The sequence below is a fragment of the Henckelia pumila genome, chromosome 1 (assembly GCF_033568475.1).
Source record: "Henckelia pumila isolate YLH828 chromosome 1, ASM3356847v2, whole genome shotgun sequence".
Taxonomy (NCBI): Eukaryota; Viridiplantae; Streptophyta; class Magnoliopsida; order Lamiales; family Gesneriaceae; genus Henckelia; species Henckelia pumila.
The window spans coordinates 63,846,395-63,867,086 of record NC_133120.1 but is presented as its reverse complement, the minus strand read 5'-3'; the positions used below and the strand labels follow the sequence as shown (position 1 = coordinate 63,867,086).

Below are 20,692 nucleotides of genomic sequence, written 5' to 3'. Positions count from 1 at the left end.
GAATATGGGGAAAATAACGAGTAATATATACATACATGCACACGCAATTAAAAATAACTTGTACTAAAAATACTTTTGTTTTGTGCCCTTACTTTAAACAAAATAGACTTCTAAAAATGAGATAACATGAATATAACATATGCATGTCTAAGTCAAATATAATCAATGTAGCTGCATAATCTTTTCTGAAACATAGTCATATAAATAGTGAACTTAGATCCTTGGATTGTGACTCTGTGTTTTCGATCATAATCATGGCTGCAGTGCACTATGCCGCAAGGAAGTCAGGATAACCCCCAACTTGTCTTGCACATACTTGGTAAGGGAAGCCAGGATTTCTCCCAACTCGTCCAAACCCATACTTGGTAAGGGAAATCAGGATTTCTCCCAACTCGTCCAAACTCATAAATTTGGTGAGGGAAGTCAGAACGTCTCCCAACTCGTCCAAACCCATAAATTTCTATAGTTACAACCATCTCACTTCGATCCAAAAATATTTTTCTTTCATTCCTGATTCATGGACTTAGCATACATATGTAGAGGTAATGTGCTTGTAAATATTTACTCGATGATCATGCAAGAGACTCAAATATAGATGATCGGGATGGTGGTTCCAAGGATAGGAATCTAAACCATAATTTAGCGCTTAAGACATTTCGAGCGGTTTGCCCGTAAAACTTGTAACTTACTCGATTCTTATTCAAAAAAAATTTCGCGTGAAACCACGACTCCCAAAAACTTAGAACTAAATAAAAAATTCATCCTTGGGGTATTATTCATATCCAAACATTTTATAAAAAATTTATTTCCGGACAGCAATCTCATTCAATCCAAAATTCTGCACCTATCCAATGAATAGCCTAGAACTCGACCAACACTTAACCGAATTCATTTTCGCTTGAACCGACATAATATTCCTAACATCCTAGGCTAACTCCTTTCCCAAGCCCTTATCCAAATCACGAGTTTAGCCCTGTTTTAAAAATTCCTTTTCAGACAGCCCCATCCATTACAGAATTCTGCTCACACACCTATCTATTCAAATGCCTAGAAGTCGACCAAAACTTAACCGAATTAATTCTCGCTTTCACCGGCATATTCCTAACATCCTAGGCTAACTCCAGTCCCAAGACCTTATCCAAATCACGAGTTTAGCCCTGTTTTAAACACTCATTTCCGGGCATCTCACACATCGACAAAAATTCTGCTCTAGTCCCATTTCTATACTCTTCCAAAAACTTAGCCATTTAACTTCCAAGTTCCAAACCAATAAAGTAGAACCATGACCAATACTTAGACACATCTCAAACACCTAAGAATCACCCCTCACATGCTTAACTTGACTAAAAAAAAATCAACCCTTAGCACAAGCCAAAAACCGAGCCCAACTCTTAACCAATTCACAAGCTAACCTCGGCTCATCCTAAGCACTATCATGTGAGCTACATTCCCACCCATGGTAGCTCCTAACCCACCATCCAAGCAATACAACAACATACAACAATTTGAACCAAGCAAGGCACCATATATTTCTGAAATTTTCGAAAATTAAGGGAATCAAGTGAAACATTTTCAAACTCCCAACTCAACTCATTTTCATAAATAAAACATCATAATAGACCAACATAAGCATGAACATGGATAATATAAACTGAAATTTTCAAAATAAAATTTCCTAAAAATTTCCAAAAATTTGAAATGCACACAAAATGACAAACACATGACTTAATAATCTACTTGGGGCCAAGAAGGAAACCATATTCTTGCCTCTATTTTGAAATACTCAAGAAACCCAAAGAAATGAAGATGGAAACAAGCTGGAATCCACGGCCAGCAGCTAGAAAATCCTCCAAGGTGCGAACTCCGGTCGGCTATGGTGATGGCGGCGGTCGGTGGCGGCAGGAACTCCGAGGGGAAGAAGACCGATCGATTATTGAGGGAAAGGGGAAGAAAACGATGGACATGAGAGAATGGGTGTAGCGACCCAACCCGGATCCACTACCTAATCAGAGTTAGAGCATAATTAAGCATGCATTAAAATAAATCGTTGCGGAAGACTTAAATAAAAACAGACCAACAGAATACAACCGTTTAAACAAATTCGATTATACAACCCAATCGAATAAATAGCCTAAAAGGCAAAAACCTACAGCTAATCCTGCTGTCTCCAAGGTTACTGGCCACTCCAAGCTCATGATACGCAATCTTGCATCTACACCTGCCCCATCGAATGGGGTGTCCAGATGCACAGAAAAGACTGGACGTGATCTATAAGCTCAATACGAAAGCACGGGTAAAACATACAAATATGATGCATGCAAATGACAGGGTATCCATATCTGGGATAACTGTATACAACTGCTCAGTAATGGTGCCTAGGACATGAGTGGTACAACCCGGGGATCAAACCCTGCGTACACTGCTCATTCGTAACGAACGTAGACCGTGTCTCACAGATGCCAGTGCCGGCTAACCCATCGGTCGCGGGGACTCGACATCAACCGTCCGAACAGGGCTGAACGGCCCTACGTGGCTCATCTCAAAAGATGGACATACACAATATGATATGCACATGCTGCATAATAATATGACACAAAAATGCAACATATAAGCATGAAAAACCCGTTGGCCATCTCAGTCAGTACTTACGTACCTTATTACAGGCAGTCCTAGCAGTCCCACTCTAGGTTCCAAGCCTATCATCAACTCTACAATACAAATACCCATGCATTATTCATTAAGCTCTAAAAGCCTTAACTAAGCTATTTCATACTCCTAAATAATTTAAAGAGACCATAGCTATACCTGCGTCCGTCGTCAGCCCGCTGATGACAATTGCCTCAAAACTAGGCCACAGCTCTGCTACGACGCCTGGATCGCTATGCCACTTCCGGAATCCCAAAATGACGCCTAGAATTACCTAGATCTAAGCTAGAAGGCTAAGGAATTGAGAGAGAAAAGGAACTCGGTGCACTTGAAAATGAAATCTCGGCCCCCTATTTATAGGCAAAGTTCGGAGCCTCCGATTCAGTTTGGATCCTCCGTTCCTGACTTCAAAGCCTCCGATCCTGTTCGGAGCCTCCGATCCTGACTTCGGATCCCCCGAAGTCCCATCAGTGACGTCATCAATGACGTATTATTTTCGGACAGCTGGACATGCAAGTTCGGATCCTCCGTTCTCATGTTCGGGTCCTCCGAACCAGTTCGGAGCCTCGTAACCTGGTTCGGATCCTCCGAACCCTCGGAACCTTCCCAGCCATTTTCAAGTGTCCTGGATCCATTTTTGGACTCCGTTAATCCATTTGAAATTTTTTTAATCATGTTTTACTTAATCTAAACAAGATTACATAATTAATTACTCATGAATCGTTAATTCTGGATACGGGTTACTACAATGGGAGAGAAAAAAGTGAGTTTAGTTTGTGTGTGTGTTCTAGGGTTTAATTTGTGTGATAGATGTGTATATGTGTATGTATAGGTAGGTGTGAGTTATGATTTTAAAAAGTGCTACTACCTTTAAAAAGTGCTAATCAACTTAGCAACTTATGGTCCTAATTTAATTGCACCTATAAAATGCACAAGCTTGAAAATCCTAATTTAAAATATTAAATTGAATTTTACTAGTCTGGGTTTAAAAATGCTAATTTTCACAAAAGTTTAAAAATAAACTCTAGAATGCGGAAAAAGTAATTTTTGACACCCGAAAAATTCTAAAATCAACCCTTCAAATAATTTACTCAATTCTCACAAAATTTACTATTGAAATAAAAATTTAGGAATTAACCGCTGAAGTCCACCATTGCCGCAAGCCGGAACCGGACACACCGAACTCAAAAATTTCATGAACAATTTAACTGAAAATATTTGAGCAACTAATTCTTTAAAGAAATTTAAGCACTATCATAGAATTAAAAATCAATACTTTAAATATTCTGATGTCACAGCAACGAGTAAAATATTTAAATAACAAGCAGAGCGATTAAAATAATTTTAAACAAACTAAACTAACGTTTAAAAGCATTTTAAATAAATACTCAAGAGAAAATAAAAATCTTTAAAATGATTTGAACAAATAAAAAGGATTTAAACAAATAAGCTAGACATTTAAAATAGTTTAAAATAATTTAAAATAACTAACCGCTAAATTTAGGCTATTTAAAATAAATAAGTTGGACACTCAAAAATATTTAACCAAATAAACTAAACAGTTAAAATCATTTAAAAGAATAAACTAAACCATTAAAATCATTTAAGAGAATAAACTAAACAATTAAAATTAATTAAAATCATTTAAATATGCAAGCCTAAACCTTTAAAATATTAAAACAATTTAAATTGCACAATAAAATTATTTAGACAGATAAACTTAAACAATTAAAAACATTAATTAAATAGTTAGTAAAATAAAATCATTTGAACAAATAATAAAATATTTTATTAGCACATAATTTCAAATAAAGAATTTAAATCAATTAAATTTAAAAATAATAATCCAAATATTTATTTAATTTAATGCATACGATTTAGTAAATTAGATTTTAGGTGCTACAGAGTATCTGCAAAAATACGAATACCAATATCTCTAATGCCATTAATATATTGAAGCAGGCGCTTCATGGCTCCCTAGTGGTGCTCAGAAGGTGCATGCACAATTGTGAGAGTTTGTTCACAAATAATAAAATATCATGACGAGTAACGCGGAGATGTTTTAAATCATCCATCACCTTGCGGAACTTGGTTGCATCAGCCGACGCGATACCTTCTTGTAATTTTAGAGTGGAGCCAACAGTAATAGATGTCACATTGGCTTGAAACAAAGCACGTTATGATTTGATAGGAGATCAATAAAATACTTTTGATGCGAGATAAAAAGACTAGTAGGGTTTTCCTAAACCTCAACATAAAAATTCCCCAAGATCCTTGGTTGAAAACTTTGCAACGAGTGTTAAGGATCGATTTGGACTGCTCCTATGCAAATTTTGGGTGCAGTTCTCTTGACAAACTTCTTATATGAGAGCATTTGTTGTTAAACAGCTAACTTTATTCTTTCTCATGTGTCAATATTAATTGACCAACAAGTATTTGTGTGGAAAGAAGATAAATAACATATTGAACAATATTGAAAATGGCTTGACAGAAATATAAATAACAAAGAGATTTTTATGGATTAATTTTCGGAGATAAAACTCCTACGTCACCCTTTCATGGAATCACTCCTTATTCCATGAAGGGGTGACGTAGAACACAACCTTTTCCTAGATCGAAACCCTAGAATACAATCAAGTTAAGACTCCTCATCCTAGCATCAAAATACAGTAATGGATGAATCCGTAGACTCAAACAGTAGATCAACTCCTTATAAATAAATAGGTTGTTGAGAGTTGATTCGTGGCCCTTGATGATCCTTATAGATCAGATGAATATCTTGTATATGTAGGCACGTTGAGCAGATTAGATAAATCTTTTATGAGTGCTCAAGCAACTTGTATTTTCATGTATCTTGCTGCTGTATATGTTGTATATGTTTTCTCTCTACTTGACTCTCTCTTTTCTGAAGCTTTCACATGCATTTATATATGCATATTTGTAACGTTCATCTTTGTCATAAATGCATGTCGTCTTTGGCTCTAGATCTACAATAAGTTTTTTTAAGGAATTTAATGATGTTGCTCGTTCTTCAATAAAAGTGTGGATCCAACAACTGTTTTTATATTTGAAATATGTTTTGGATAATTCTTTTTCTCAGCATTCTTGATATTTGGACTAGATATGTGAATTAGTCTTAAATTGTATCAATATAATTTCTGACTGGACTGCTTGCATCTTGACTTCTTGCATCTAGACTGCTTGCATCTTGACTGCTTACATCTTGGAAATATTTTGTAACGCCCAGAATTATTTAATTTTGATCCGAGAATATTTAATTTGGGAATATTTGAAGTTTTGATTTAAATTCTAATATTCTTAAATTATTTAGGATTGAAATTGAATAAATTGAGAAATTGAGGACTGAATTGCAATTATTGCATAGTTGAGGGGCCAAAGTGCAAAATCCTTATTTGGGCTGGACACTTGTGATTTTTCCTAGCACTCACGTGTGAAACACTATTTTTCCATCAGATTACTCAGCAAAGAAAAGAAAAGGAAACCGAGAACAAGAACAGAGAAAATCCCAAGCCTTCTTCTTCATCTTGCGATTGCCATATCTTTTGACTCGAGTATCCGATTTAGATTCCGAAAGATGTTTTGGAATCCTTGAAACAAGACCTTTGATTTGATGTAAGTTTCTTCTTTGTTCATCAGGGTTTGGTCATTCGAAAATAGCAGATATCAGATGTTGTATATGAGTTGTGATTGTTGAGCTTCTATCTTTGATAATCTTGAAGTTGGATGGAAGAATGGATTGTGGATTGGTTCTTATGTTTTCTCAGCTATTATTCGACTTTTATACCTGCTGATATGTTGGGTTTTGGATTGATATATAGCTGATATGAATATAGACTTGTTAGAGTTGCGTTCGGAATCGCCGAAGTACTACCGATATGCCGTTAAACTCGTGAATTGAAGTGTTTTGCTACTGTTCTTGCATTTAGAAGTTGTTGAGCTATTAGTTAATGGTTCCTTGATTGTTATGCTATCATTTCAGTTGTTGAACAAGGCATATCAACTCAAGAACGTCAACTCCAAAACCGAAAAACAATAGAACAAGGTTGGTAGAGTTTGCCTTGAAGTTCTTGTTGAAGTTTGAATGGATATTGAGCAGATTGTGAGATGTGTTTGGTGATTGATTTTGTACAGACTTTGACAAGTTAGAAGACATCCCAAACATCACATTGGAAAGGTAAAAGTGAACTATGGTTTGAATGGGATTATAATTCGAGATGGTTTGTATCGAGTTTCTCTTAAATCACATACTTGTTTGCTTAATTGCTCTTATGTGTTTTTATTTGAGTTGTTGAATAAGTTTTGATGTTATGAATGTCTTGATGATGATATATGTTGCATTCATCTTGAAGACTTATTCCTTGATTTTGAAATGAACGGAAACGTTCGAATAGACGATTTGTGGAGTCGTATATGTATGGCCTGGGTGGTTGTTTTAGCCTAGCGTCTGATTTGCATATATGATTGCTTCAAAGTCTAGAGAAGCAAGATAAGTAACCCCACCTCGATCGGGAGAGTCGGTGGATTCGTTATGATATCTACTTCTCGGGATCCCAACCGATGAATGACGAAATGAACCTTGTTTTGAAAACATGCATTGTACTTACTTTTATATCATGACCTTGATATAGGTTGTTATGCATGTTTAGTTGCTTTTACTGGGAAATCTATTTCTCACCGGAGTTATCCGGCTATTGTTTTGTTGTATGTGTCATTGCAATAGGAGGGAGTGGAACCGGGCAAAGGCGTGCTTAACAAACAAGGGATGAGTTGAACATAGCGTGATGATCCGAGTTAGAAGTTGTATGAGCTGTCAAGATGTATATTTGAGCCTTGAACATAATCATGTTATAGTTATAGTATCAAGACTTGTTGATGATGATATTATGATCTTGTTATTGTATTTAGAACATGTGAGATGTTGTAAGTCCTTTGAAAACAATATGATGTATCTTGAACTTGAATTGTATATAGCTTCTTGTGTATCTTGATGCATCTTGGTTATGTTTTAAGGCCTTGGAGTGATCTAATTGTATTCCTTGTATAGCATGATAGATGTTGCTATTGATTATACCATGTCTATACCTTGGTAGGAGATGATCTTGAATTAAAGGGATGCATGAACTCAATTTTTGAACAGCAGCAGAGTGCAGCCAAGTTCTGGCCGATTGGCCTGCGCACGGGCGAGCTACTGCTCGCTCGCGCGCGGGCCAAGCCAGGGGGCCTCGGTCCCATTGGCTTGCGCGCGCGCGAGGGGTGATGCCCGCGCGTGCGCAGGGCAATCTCTTTTTAAAAAAAAAAAAAAAATTTATCCTTTTGTTTAGCCATTGATTGTTGTCTATTATTGTTGATTAATGTTTATTGAGAGATTAGAACTCGGGTCGTCACATATTTCTTCATGTTTTGTCAAATACCAAAACTTTATCCTAAAAATTTCCCCATTTTTGGTTTTTTAATAAACTAAGCAGTTTTTTTTTTGAGAGGATAAACTAAGCAGTTTTTTATGCCTCACAAATATATTCTTTGAATATGAGAAGCTTTTCTCAATTACTCTTCATGCAATTCCCCCTAAACATGATACGCAATTACTTTAACTATTTTCTTGAAAATCCTCTTCCATTTCTTGTATTTTAAAGTTTATTGTGTCTCTTCGATATCTGCAAGGTTTGCACAACTTTGATTGTCATTAGCAAATTCATAGCAAGTTTATCATGGACGATATTATCAAACAATGTAAAACAATTATTGCTAAGAAAATGTTTCTCTCAGGGCAAAATTAAGAATGCTACAGGTTCACCGAGTCTTGCCTTATTCTTCGGCTATAGCGAGAAGGCTGACCAAAATTCAAGCTACGGCTTGAAGTTTCTAGATTTGAAGACATCTTTACACCAAAGAATGTTTTTCTCCTGACGCATATGAAAGAGCTTCCAACTCTAGCAAAATTTTCCCTCTTTCCTGATTTTCAAGATACATTCATAGGTGAACTGGCCACCAGGATATATTTTTGGGAAATCTTTGTGGAGTTGGAAATATATATTGTAAAGAATGATCTTTGAATGAATAAAATTTTTATTTCCTTATCTTCTTGTTGTTTTATTAAATGCATGTTATAATTGTTTCTCTTGAAATTCTCTTTTCAATAAATGAAATTATCTCTTTTCAACACATTGCTTCGATTTTCTGAAATTTTATTGGAAATAGTTAACATTTATAACTCTTCATATTCTTCAATCAAATCTATAAATTGATTCAGATTTCATCTATTCAAACATATCAAAAAGCTTTACAGCAAAGTGATCATGGAAGAAATTATCAAGGAGTATGAAGCAATTGTTGATCAAAAAGTGATGTCTCTTGAGGCTAAAGTGAATATGACGAAGAATCATAGAGTTACGCTATATCCACCAGCAACAGTAGAGATGCTGGCTAGGATCGAAACAAAGTTTATGCAAATGATTGGTACTTTCAATCTTGAAGAGATCTTTACTACAGAAGGTGTTTTTCATTTGAAGCTCATAAAAGAGCTTCAAGTACTAGAAAAAAATCACCAGTTCTCCCAATTTTCAACAGATAGCATCAGATGAACTGGTCACCTCGATCTCATACTTGATGATGGCTGTTGAATGGGGAATTTACTTTCGTAATAATTCATTATATGAATAAAATAACCTATTTTGCTTTCGTATGATTCCAATTTATTTATTTCATAGCACAATATCAAACTTCAAACATGTAATCAAATAATTATATGAATAAAAAGCTTAGTCTTCTTTTTGGCGTGTCAAAGGATGCTTCAAGAAGCATTTCATCCAGCATTATTCTTGTAATAATATGAAATTCCCCTTATCTACATTTTCCCCTAAATCTGATAATTCCTCTTTTGTTCCTGCAAACTTTTTCACACACTGGTCTATGGTACCCAAATTTACGTGAATCCTTGATGAATTAGTCCTTTGGGAATCCAAACTTGAATCAACCTGACAGGTCGATTATTTGTATCTCATAAAATTTGTGCTTTGTGCTTTGTGTGTTTATGAGGTGAATAATGTGCATTAAATTAGAATGATGTTCATAAGAAGAATGATATAATCTAATATGTGATTTTTAATTATGAAACTATTTACTCCTTCTTTGAACTGGTTCTTCATGACCATTGATATTTTGCTTTCTAGTCATTTTGGTTTGACTGAAGTTCCAGTCTTGTTCATTCGATTTTTGTGGATCATAACCAATTTCATACTTTCGAATATTGTTCCATTTTTCCATTGTTTCATCTTTTGGTAAGAGAGTTCCAGGTTTAACAAAATGTATATATTTTTTCTTACACATTCAGTTTAGGACTAGTATCAATTTCTGAACTGGTCATATCTTCTTTAAAACCTAAACCAGTCCTTGCTGTGTATTTCTAATAAGAATTAGTTCGGTGATCTATGTGACTGGGTGATCAAACGAGGGTACACGAAACTTGGTGAATTGGTGTTGTTGATAATCCCGTGATAAATCTTCATTAAAACTAACCGTTATACTTTTCTAGGTTAAAATTTATTAGTTCCTCTTGGCACGCGATGTTTGCACACATTAATTTTTTTTATATTATTTTTGTGTAAAAAATATATATTACTTTATTAATATATAATACTTATGTATTAGATACAATTTTATTGAGATATTTCGAATTTTAAGATACAGTAGATAGAAGTAAGAGAAAAATAAGGAAAAGATTGAGAGAAATGCGACAATTACTAATAAAACCACACCATCAAAGTTAGATAACAAATTATGAAGGTAAAACTATAAACAAACTTTGATATCACATGAACACACCCAAATTAGTTAGTGTGAGATGCTAAGTTTAATAATATATAATATATAATATATAATATAGTAATAGAAATATTCTAAAACGTCATTCTTAATATACGATATTTTTAAACTCCTACTTTCTAGTTTCTATGATAGCAACTTTCTTTATTTTGGTTATTCTCAATTCTTTTTGTCTATCGGTGTCATATCTCATACATGAAAACCCTTTTATTGCTTGTACCATAAAATTTTCACATACAACACACAGAAAACATAATTTACTCCAAATTCAGACATGAAATAGCATGTGAAACTTTGCAGAATCGGTTAGAACTTAGAACCACAAGTGTATGAATATACAAAACACACCCACAAATATTTGTATATAGGAATGGTGAAACGGATGGAACATGGCTTATTTCACATATTCAGCATTGAACCTTGCACAAAATTATTTTCACTGCCAAATGCTCAGAAGAAAACAACCCTTTTCTTGACTTAGAAACTTGTCCTGTTCTATTCCCTATTGGTTTGTACAGATATCTAGACATAATATATCATGCCTACTTCAATGAGGCTAATATGAGGAATGTGGAGAGCAACCGAAGGGCCCCTGCAATTCTTGCGCAGAAACGAGTAACCGAAATCGATAACTAGTTTTCTCAAGAATGAGGAAGACCTCCTAGCTTTTACATAAGAGTGCCCCATTATGTAAGCAACACCAGCTTCTTTTGCCTCAATCAAGTCTTGGAGTTCGTCTCTCACAAGGGGATCGATCCCAGGACTTTCAGGTACTTGGAACCTCACCCGGCGTCTCCTGATTTGTGGGTTCTCATCATCATGTACAGATCTTAAGCTTCGAAGAGTTAGAGATTTGCTGCTTTGAATGGAATTACTCATGTCGAAGTCCTCAACCTCCGATATAATCAGGCTTGAGCCAGATTCGAATGTTTGAGCGCTTATGACTGCCATCCTACCATCATAGTGCACAGAACCGGGAGTGGAGAACTGAGGCTCCACAGCTTCCATTTGAATGAACTCGGCTATACTCTGAATCAACTGATCTTCGAAATTCGCATCATCTCCTTGCAAGTCCTTGTACCCATACCTGACAATGCATCGGTACATGCGATATGGTCTTGGACAGATGCGACCAATGAGGTAGCGTTCTTCAGGTGACACATAGGGGACTGGAACATACTTTACGCAAATAAATACCAAAACATTATGGAATGCGGGAAGATTTGTCACAAAGTGCGAGAAGATAGACGGCACTCCTGTTGCCAGCTCTGAGTAAATGAGGCCCATCCCGGGAACACGGACAATACCAAGGCTGGGACCCAGTCCAAGTATCCATTTCATAGGTACCTTGTTATGCAGATCGAAATTGTATTTCTTGCATGTTCCATAGTGCCAGACAAACATTATAAACATAAAGATGAAAGAAAGCACAAGGGAGACCCAACCTCCCTGAGGAACTTTTATGAATGCAGCAGATATGTAAAAAGCTTCCACGATCCAAAAGAAAAGGAGGAAAACTGTAGCGAGTATGATACTCCTTTGCCAGACAAATACCATAACAAGTGCCATGAGAAAGGTCGTGATATACATCACAGACATAACAGCTAGGCCTGAAAAAATCAAGGTCAGTACATCAAGAACAGTGAATATTGATGAAGTAGCAAAATCAGAAGAGTAAAGAGATATTCTTTGTTATCAAGACAATTATTTGGGAACTATTCTTTGCTAATTTCACTTTATGTTGTGGTGCAACTGGAAAATGTATGTTAAAACGAACTTGACATTGATACAATCTTGATCTTGTCAAATACAAACAAAGTGATGTGAATGCTGAAAGTTCTCATTTGGATACGACTGCTTCAAGGATTTGACAATCACACATTTAGGTCTTTGCTGCACATAAGAACTAGGGTGAAGAGAAACCTTTCACCGTCAACTAACCTTAAACATTTGAAGAAGCCATCTTTTATATCATTAACTCCTTTCTCAACAACCAGTAACAAGAATGTAAATCTATGAAGGGTATTTTACTCTTCTCAATCAATCTCATAGCAATTTCCGTTTATTGAAATTCAGTCACAATTAAGACTCAGATATGTTTGTCATTGTCCATCTGCAGATCATATCTAAATTTCGAATAATTGATTTGACAAGTCATGCCAACCAAGAAAAAATGAGGCAAACACATGAAGACTGCAGATTGTTACGACTCAGCTCTCTATGTCCATTGGGGAATTACTGACACAACCCGATATCTAACTCAATGTATGCGTAGAAACTTGCTATGTAGCAATTCTTGCCCTCACAACAAAGAAAATTCTTGCATGTTATTTGGAACCCCAATGACGAATAATTTGAGGGAATCAAAGACCATGATCATTCTGCTATTTCACAATCAATCAACTACAATATTACAATGAAGTATCTTTTCTCCTATGATTGTGTCCTTCAAACTAGAAACAATCACATCAAGAGTGGGATATTTGAGTCAACATCGCAGAGGGTGAGTGCAAATCACAATCAGGAGACAATTTCCATATAACCTAGAAACTTAAGGAGTATTACAAACGAAGGTCAATGGAAAAGTTTGAGTTTGATGCTGTAAGTAGATATTTCACCAATAGATCCACATCTTGTCCAGGATCTTTCATTATATTTTGCCAACATATATAATCATATATCGTTTCACAATGGCAAGCCACTAAATATTTGAGGATTTGATTATGAAAAAATCAAATAAAAGTGACAAAATGTAAATGGTTTCTACATTCGTTGAGTTACCATAAGCATTCCCAATTGTAGTTGTATCTTGGAATCCAACAGCTACGGCAAGGGTAAGAATCATCAGGATCCAGTTAATTTCTGGAATATAGATCTGCCCATAGATTTGTTTTGAGGTGTGAACAACCTTCACACGTGGGAAGCAACCAAGTGCGTGACATTGCTTAACTATAGAGAATGTGGCTGAAATTATAGCCTGACTGGCAACAATAGCTGCAAGGGTGGCAATAACAAAGATAGGCCAGAACACAACACCTGCAAAACAAGGACATATCAAAAGTAGGACAAATTTGACACCAAACCTAGACACTGATAAACAAATCAAGTTAGATGGAACGAAAACTAACGGGGGATGGAATCATAGAAGCTTGATGGGATAGAAGAAATATGTTTTGAGAGATATGCGGCTTGCCCCATGTATTGCACAACCAAACAAGGATATACAAGGAGCACAAACGCAAGCTGCATAAACCAAAAAAGGAACAGTAAGACCAGAAATAAGCTCGTAGGAAATTAATATATTATCTGGTACAAGTTAATAACAAAATAGAAGAAATAAACTTCAACAACCACTAGTAGAATCCATAACTTAGCATGCTTGCATACATTAGAGTTCAAATTCTAAAATCCACATGGATACAATCATGCCCTCATTTCTCAAGCGCCATGATTCGATCGCTCAACCAACACGAACAATTATTGCACTCCAACAATCACTCTCGCTTGCCGCTTTACCAAAAGCTATAGCTGGTGATAATGGTGCAACTTAAATATTTAAACCGCACACCGCACAGCAGCCCAAGCATCATGGTTCGATCACTCAACCAGCGGGGACAATTATTGAACTCCAACAGCATATAAACACAACATACAATATAGGAGAACAAAAAACTATTTCTTCCATGAACAATGGCTACTGCAATCTTATTGTATCCAGTCAGCTCAATGTGTTCCCATGGGGATAAAAATAAAACATTTCCCAACTCAATGTCAAGAAAACTACAAAAACATTGTCTCACCCTTATCGAAAATGAAGTGAAATGGCCAAGATCTGCATACATCGCCTCAGTACCTGCATAAGCCCAAAGAAGAACCATTGAATTCAAAATTCAATCAATGAATAACGGGAATGAGGGACAACACAATTAGAGTCTATGTACCCGTTATAGCAAGCAGCACCCCACCAAGTGAAATCCATCCATCTCGACCAGTTTGGTTAAAGAATTTGATTATGTAATGAGGAGAAAGAGCATACACAATCTTCGGGTTCCAGTATATTGTATTATATAGCCCAATTGCAAATATTGATAGCAACCAGAGAATAACTACTGGAGCAAACAGGAACCCGACCTTATGGGTGCCCCAGTGCTGCATAGCAAATAAGCCAACCAATATGACGCATGAAATTAATAGCGTGACACCTAGAGGAAAGGAGTTTGCATAATCAGGGTTAAGCACAATAAATCAGGCAAAAACAACAATATATGACGAAATTTAAGGCAATCAGAACTCAATCCAAGTCAGAGTTGACAATTATAAACAGTACGTACGTTTGCCCAAGTTTGTGTTAGCATCTTCAAGCCCTGATATTGATGATAGTACTGCATTAAAAGTGGATAAATCAAGGAAATTAAGATGAGCTGGTTAAAAACCAGTAAGGGTTGGACTATGAAATAAAATGCTAGTTTAACAAAACAAAGTGGGATTAGAAACATGAAATTGACACTTTTTATGCCTATTTTAAGGATAAATGATCAAACAACAGGTACCAGTATAATCAAATTTACCAATATAATATAGTTTAAGCCCTTATTTTTTTGCACCTGTCATGGATAAACTCACAAGATATATTCAGAACACTGTGCCTTGCTGCATGTTGTTTGTAGATGAAATTGTTTCGGTGGATGAGATTCGTGGAGTAAAAGCCAAGTCTGAAACTTGGCATGAGCCGTTGGAAGAGAGAGGTTTTAGAGTTAGAAGAGCAAATACAGAATACATAGAATTTAGGTTTTGCAATACTAGGAGCAGCGAGGCAGTAGTTAAAATACGAGATGTTGAATTACCGGCGAATTAGACCTTTAAGTATCTACGATCATTTTCATAGAAAGATGAGGGGATTGATAGAGATTTATCACATAGATTACCAATAGGATGTGATATTTTGTGCGATCATAAGGTGCCCATAAAACTCGAAGGGAACAGAATAGAGGTTAGGTCTGTTATGTTATATGGATCCAACTGTTGGGCAGTAAAGCAGGCAGGCACATGAACAAAATATTAGAGTCATAGAGATGAGGATGTTAACTGTTAAGGTGGATGCGTGGACATACAATGATGAATAGGCTAAGAAACAAGTATTTTAGAGAAAAAGTTGGAGTTTCGCCTGTCAAAGAAAAACTGAGGAAGACACGCTTGAGATGGACTGGTACCCAAATCAATGGACGAAAAGACTTGGATACTAACGACTAAACATGAAAGACATTTTCTAAATGTAGATGAGAATATAATAATTGATAGAGCACAATGGCGTCGGAGGATCCATGTAGTCGACCCCACTTAGTGGGGTAAAAACTTATGTAGTGTTGTGTTGTAGCATTACAAGTGATTTATCTATCCTAAATGGCAGATGGGGCACTATGATTCATTTACGTTAAACGCCGATGTAGGCTGTATGCAGTCCATGTACTTCATGAACAAGTTGAACAAATCTGCATACCTTCCAAAAAGCTATATAAAATTGACACTGACTAATATAGATGTAGTAAACTGTGCAACACGTAAAATAAGGAAATAGTACTCTCAAGTAAAATGAAAAATAAAAGAGAAAAATATCTCCCAGTAAACTAATTTAATTTTGAGCCATGTGTCGAATTTGTCAGTAATAGAGATTACTCCAGAATACCCATGACTATATCTCATTCCAACCATACCTGACATTGCAGGAGTAACAACACCATCACCTATTACCATGCCAGCACCCAGTAAAACTACAAGTAATAGTCCAGTCCTCAACCTTTTGTGCTTCTCGAGATATCTCTTTAGAGCCAATGATGTCGAAGATTGTCCCAAAGGACCATATTTATAAGCTGAAAGCTCCTCATCAGCTGTTTGTTGATTAGGAAGCAAACTGAACTTGCCATGCCTACAAAGCAAGGAGTAAAGAGCAAATGTCCCACCTGATGTCATGGAATAATTGGTCAATTTTAATTGCTAAGTTTGATCAGCGAATCAAAACTTAATACAGCCTATCAACATACCTTCACCATTATCATCAGCACTCAATACGAGAATAATATATTTGAGCAAGGGTATCAGTGTTAAAGTCCAAAAGATTAATGAGAATGCACCAAATATGGCATCAGGATTCTGATGATTTTGCAACTTCCCAACAAATATGCTTTTGAATACATAAAGCGGTGACGTGCTCAGATCTCCATAAACCACACCAAAGCTTTGGTAAGCTAGTACTAAAGAGGTAGGAAAGTTTGCCAAGCTTAACTGCAAGTACAGACAACTGCATTATTGTAGGAAACAAGGGTATTCGTGCATGTAGTTCAAAGAGCTTCAGTAGCATTGTCTCATTGTCATCACAAAAAAATATTACAATTTCCCAAAGATCGATTCTTCTTATTGTGTTCAGAGGTCAAAACACTTGAGGGACAACAATTAATACACACACGTGATTTTAAAATATGATCACAATTAATAGCCATCGATACAAGGATATGAAGTCAGTGACATGATCGAAAAAATGTACAAGGATAGCAATAAAGTAACAGGACCTTCATTTTTGACCCACATAACACCATATCAGCCAACTATAAGGTTCTGAAAGAAGATGCCTTCTGGCAACTTAACAACATGGCATAAAACCTTTTTCACAAGATACATAACTAAAATAAATTTTTCTACTATACCTTTGACTTTGAGGATAACTTTCTTCTGTTTTGAGCTGTATGGGCTTGTTCACCTTCTTGCCCATCTCTTCCACCCAAGTGGGTTGATTGTTGACGTGCGACTGCCCTCGGAGATGGGGTGTTGGGGCTATCATCGCTGTCAATATCAACTTGATTCATCTAATTGCCTGTAAGATTGAGAAGAATATCAATTGGAAAGCCTAAGTTACATATGAAAACTCAGCACCGAGAAGAAAGAACATTCTAAGCATACGAAAACCCAGCACCGAGAAGAAAGAACATTCTAAGCTATTAGCTTCTATACATCCCTTTTGAAAGATTTAATAAAAGATAGAAACACGCTTCTGAATTGCAAGGAACCACAAGTTTGCACCAACGGGAATCAATCAGAAAAAGACGATGGCCTCTTTAATCAAGAATTAATACCAAGAAAACTCATTTACTGAAGAAAAAAAAATAGCAATAAGAACATAGACCACCACACATGGCTCTCAAGATTTAAAACAAATAAAATCCTGTTCAAGTGATTAAAGGTTTCAACTTTCGGGACGCTCGAATTCAAGAGATCACCAAATCACCAGTTTCACAGCAAAAATCTTGCAAAAAGAATCAAAATGAACAGTCTGCATAGAAACTCATGCCCACCTGAGAAAGCAACAAGGAAGAAATTGCAATCAAATCTACACATCCAGAAAAATCACAATAGAGAACTCAATCAATAAAGCGCCACCCGTTTATAATTGGTAATATCACATGTGCATTGCGTGTATTGAGACAACATCAGATAAACACAAAGAGCAATAAAGGAAAATAAACGAAACCCGCGTAAATTTCAGAAAAAAATAGTGGAAATTTGAGATAACCCAGATGCGAAAATCCAACCTTTGTCCCCTACACAGGAGATGGCACTATGAATTTATATATATAAATGAAACAGAGCAATCAAAAAGTCCTAAGTATTCCTCAATCAATACAGCGCCACCCGTTTATAATTGGTAATATCACGCGTGCATTGCGTGTATTGAGACAACATCAGATAAACACAAAGAGCAATAAAGGAAAATAAACGAAACCCGCGTAAATTTCAGTAAAAAATAGTGGAAATTTGAGATAACCCAGATGCGAAAATCCAACCTTTGTCCCCTACACAGGAGATGGCACTACGAATTTATATATATAAATGAAACAGAGCGATCAAAAAGTCCTAAGTATTCCTCATTTAATTATGGGCAATCATGAACCTGAGAGACAACAAAAAATAATTGATGGTTGATTTATGCAGAGCGCTATCGTAGCAACTAGCAACGCGAGGCGAAACACACGTGATTGCTGATGAAAGCATTATTTTTTCTTCTAAAAAAAATATAGTATCTTGCCAATGATAATTTGGGTTAATGGCACAACATTTCTCAAATTTGGGAGAGCTCAAGAGTTCTAAACCCATAATCCCATCCCTTAGTCGAAATATATATATATATATATATATATATATATATAGAAATTTTGAGTTGTCCAACCAATGCTTCTCCACTTCGTCGCGACCCGGTTTTAGTGATCCAAAAAAAAACAAAAACCATTAAAACTGCCGGGTTTTAGTGGTTGCGGACGAAGTGGAAAAACATTATTGGGCAGTTGAAAATTTGTATATAATATATATCTATTTCTATTTCTATTATAAAAATATGAATGATGGGCAAAATTTTTGCATTGTAAAATTTCATTAATGCCCAAATTTTGTTCATTAGAGTGCAAAATGTGATGGGTATTTTGGGAAGTTAGATGATAAAAATAAGAGCAATATTGTAAGTCAAAATATTTGGATGTAATTGTGCTATTAATCAAGGGCGGAGACAAGCTTTGAGCCACCCGGGCTTCAGCCTGAGTGGCTCAATTTTTTTTAAAATTTTTTAAATTAGCCAAAAAAAATTTAAAAAATTAATTTAGTATTATTTTGGGCTAATGTTATATTAGCCCGGGTGACCCAATTAGAAAAAAAAATTAAGTAGCCCACATTTTATTTTTCAAAACAAGTCTTAAAATAAAACAAAAATAAAAATAAATGCAAAAATGAGTTGTTTTTCATATCCGCTCTTGATTTCATTTTAATTCAATTAAATTGTTTGTCATTTCATTTTCATCTCTTCAATCTCTATCTTTTAAAACTATATTATATTATAATGCTACCACTTTTATAAGGCACGTCTATCTTTTAAAGCTCTATTATATTATAATGCTTCCACTTTTATAAGGCATGTCGATCAAATAATGATGGAGTTTGCATATAAATGGAGAAATATTTAATCTCTTTGTGGTTAATTTTGAGGAGATTTTTTTTAGCATTTTCTACTATTTTTCTGCAAAAATTCGTGTTTTTAGCTTCTATAGCTTTTGGGCTTCTCGGCTCTCGCTAAAAAAATTTAGCCCGGGTGCAATCAAAATCCTGGCTCCGCCATTGCTATTAATTGTGTCATTAATCATCCTAAATTTATTGTATAGTATTTCTATCATCTATTTTACTCTTGTAAATTATTATTGTGGAGTTTCTAAGTGGATATATATATATATATATATATATATATATATTTATTTATTTTAATCTATTTCTATTATAAAAGTATGAATGGTGGACAAAGTTTTTGCATTGTGAAATTTCATTAATGCCCAAATTTTGTTCATTAGAGTGCAAAATGTGATGGGTATTTTGGAAAGTTAGATGATAAAAATAAGGGCAATATTGTAAGTCAAAATATTTGGATGTAATTGTGCTATTAATCAAGGGCGGAGACAAGCTTTGAGCCACCCGGGCTTCAGCCCGAGTGGCTCAATTTTTTTTAAAATTTTTTAAATTAGCCAAAAAAAATTTAAAAAATTAATTTAGTATTATTTTGGGCTAATGTTATATTAGCCCGGGTGACCCAATTAGAAAAAAAAATTAAGTAGCCCACATTTTATTTTTCAAAACAAGTCTTAAAATAAAACAAAAATAAAAATAAATGCAAAAATGAGTTGTTTTTCATATCCGCTCTTGATTTCATTTTAATTCAATTAAATTGTTTGTCATTTCATTTTCATCTCTTCAATCTCTATCTTTTAAAACTATATTATATTATAATGCTACCACTTTTATAAGGCACGTCTATCTTTTAAAGCTCTATTATATTATAATGCTTCCACTTTTATAAGGCATGTCGATCAAATAATGATGGAGTTTGCATATAAATGGAGAAATATTTAATCTCTTTGTGGTTAATTTTGAGGAGATTTTTTTTAGCATTTTCTACTATTTTTCTGCAAAAATTCGTGTTTTTAGCTTCTATAGCTTTTGGGCTTCTCGGCTCTCGCTAAAAAAATTTAGCCCGGGTGCAATCAAAATCCTGGCTCCGCCATTGCTATTAATTGTGTCATTAATCATCCTAAATTTATTGTATAGTATTTCTATCATCTATTTTACTCTTGTAAATTATTATTGTGGAGTTTCTAAGTGGATATATATATATATATATATA

The 20,692-nt window shown here is 35.2% G+C and overlaps 1 protein-coding gene across 5 annotated transcripts; it reads right to left on the bottom strand.

Annotated features, from left to right (window-relative positions):
• Positions 1 to 10,818: 10,818 nt before the first annotated feature.
• LOC140875302 (potassium transporter 4-like) lies at positions 10,819 to 18,447 on the bottom strand. Of its 5 annotated transcripts, none has more exons than XM_073278963.1 (10): positions 18,321 to 18,447; positions 17,187 to 17,353; positions 16,527 to 16,767; positions 16,200 to 16,445; positions 14,820 to 14,870; positions 14,430 to 14,690; positions 14,289 to 14,341; positions 13,617 to 13,731; positions 13,270 to 13,524; positions 10,819 to 12,098 (listed from the first exon to the last, which is right to left on the bottom strand). In XM_073278963.1, the coding sequence occupies exons 2-10, from the start codon at positions 17,343 to 17,345 to the stop codon at positions 11,011 to 11,013; spliced, it is 2,469 nt and encodes an 822-aa protein (XP_073135064.1). In that variant the 5' UTR covers positions 17,346 to 17,353; positions 18,321 to 18,447; the 3' UTR covers positions 10,819 to 11,010. The 5 variants fall into 5 exon arrangements, with proteins under 5 accessions (XP_073135064.1, XP_073135061.1, XP_073135062.1 ...); XM_073278960.1 differs by lacking the exon at positions 18,321 to 18,447 and adding an exon at positions 18,069 to 18,233; XM_073278961.1 differs by lacking the exon at positions 18,321 to 18,447 and adding an exon at positions 17,832 to 18,001.
• Positions 18,448 to 20,692: the final 2,245 nt, after the last annotated feature.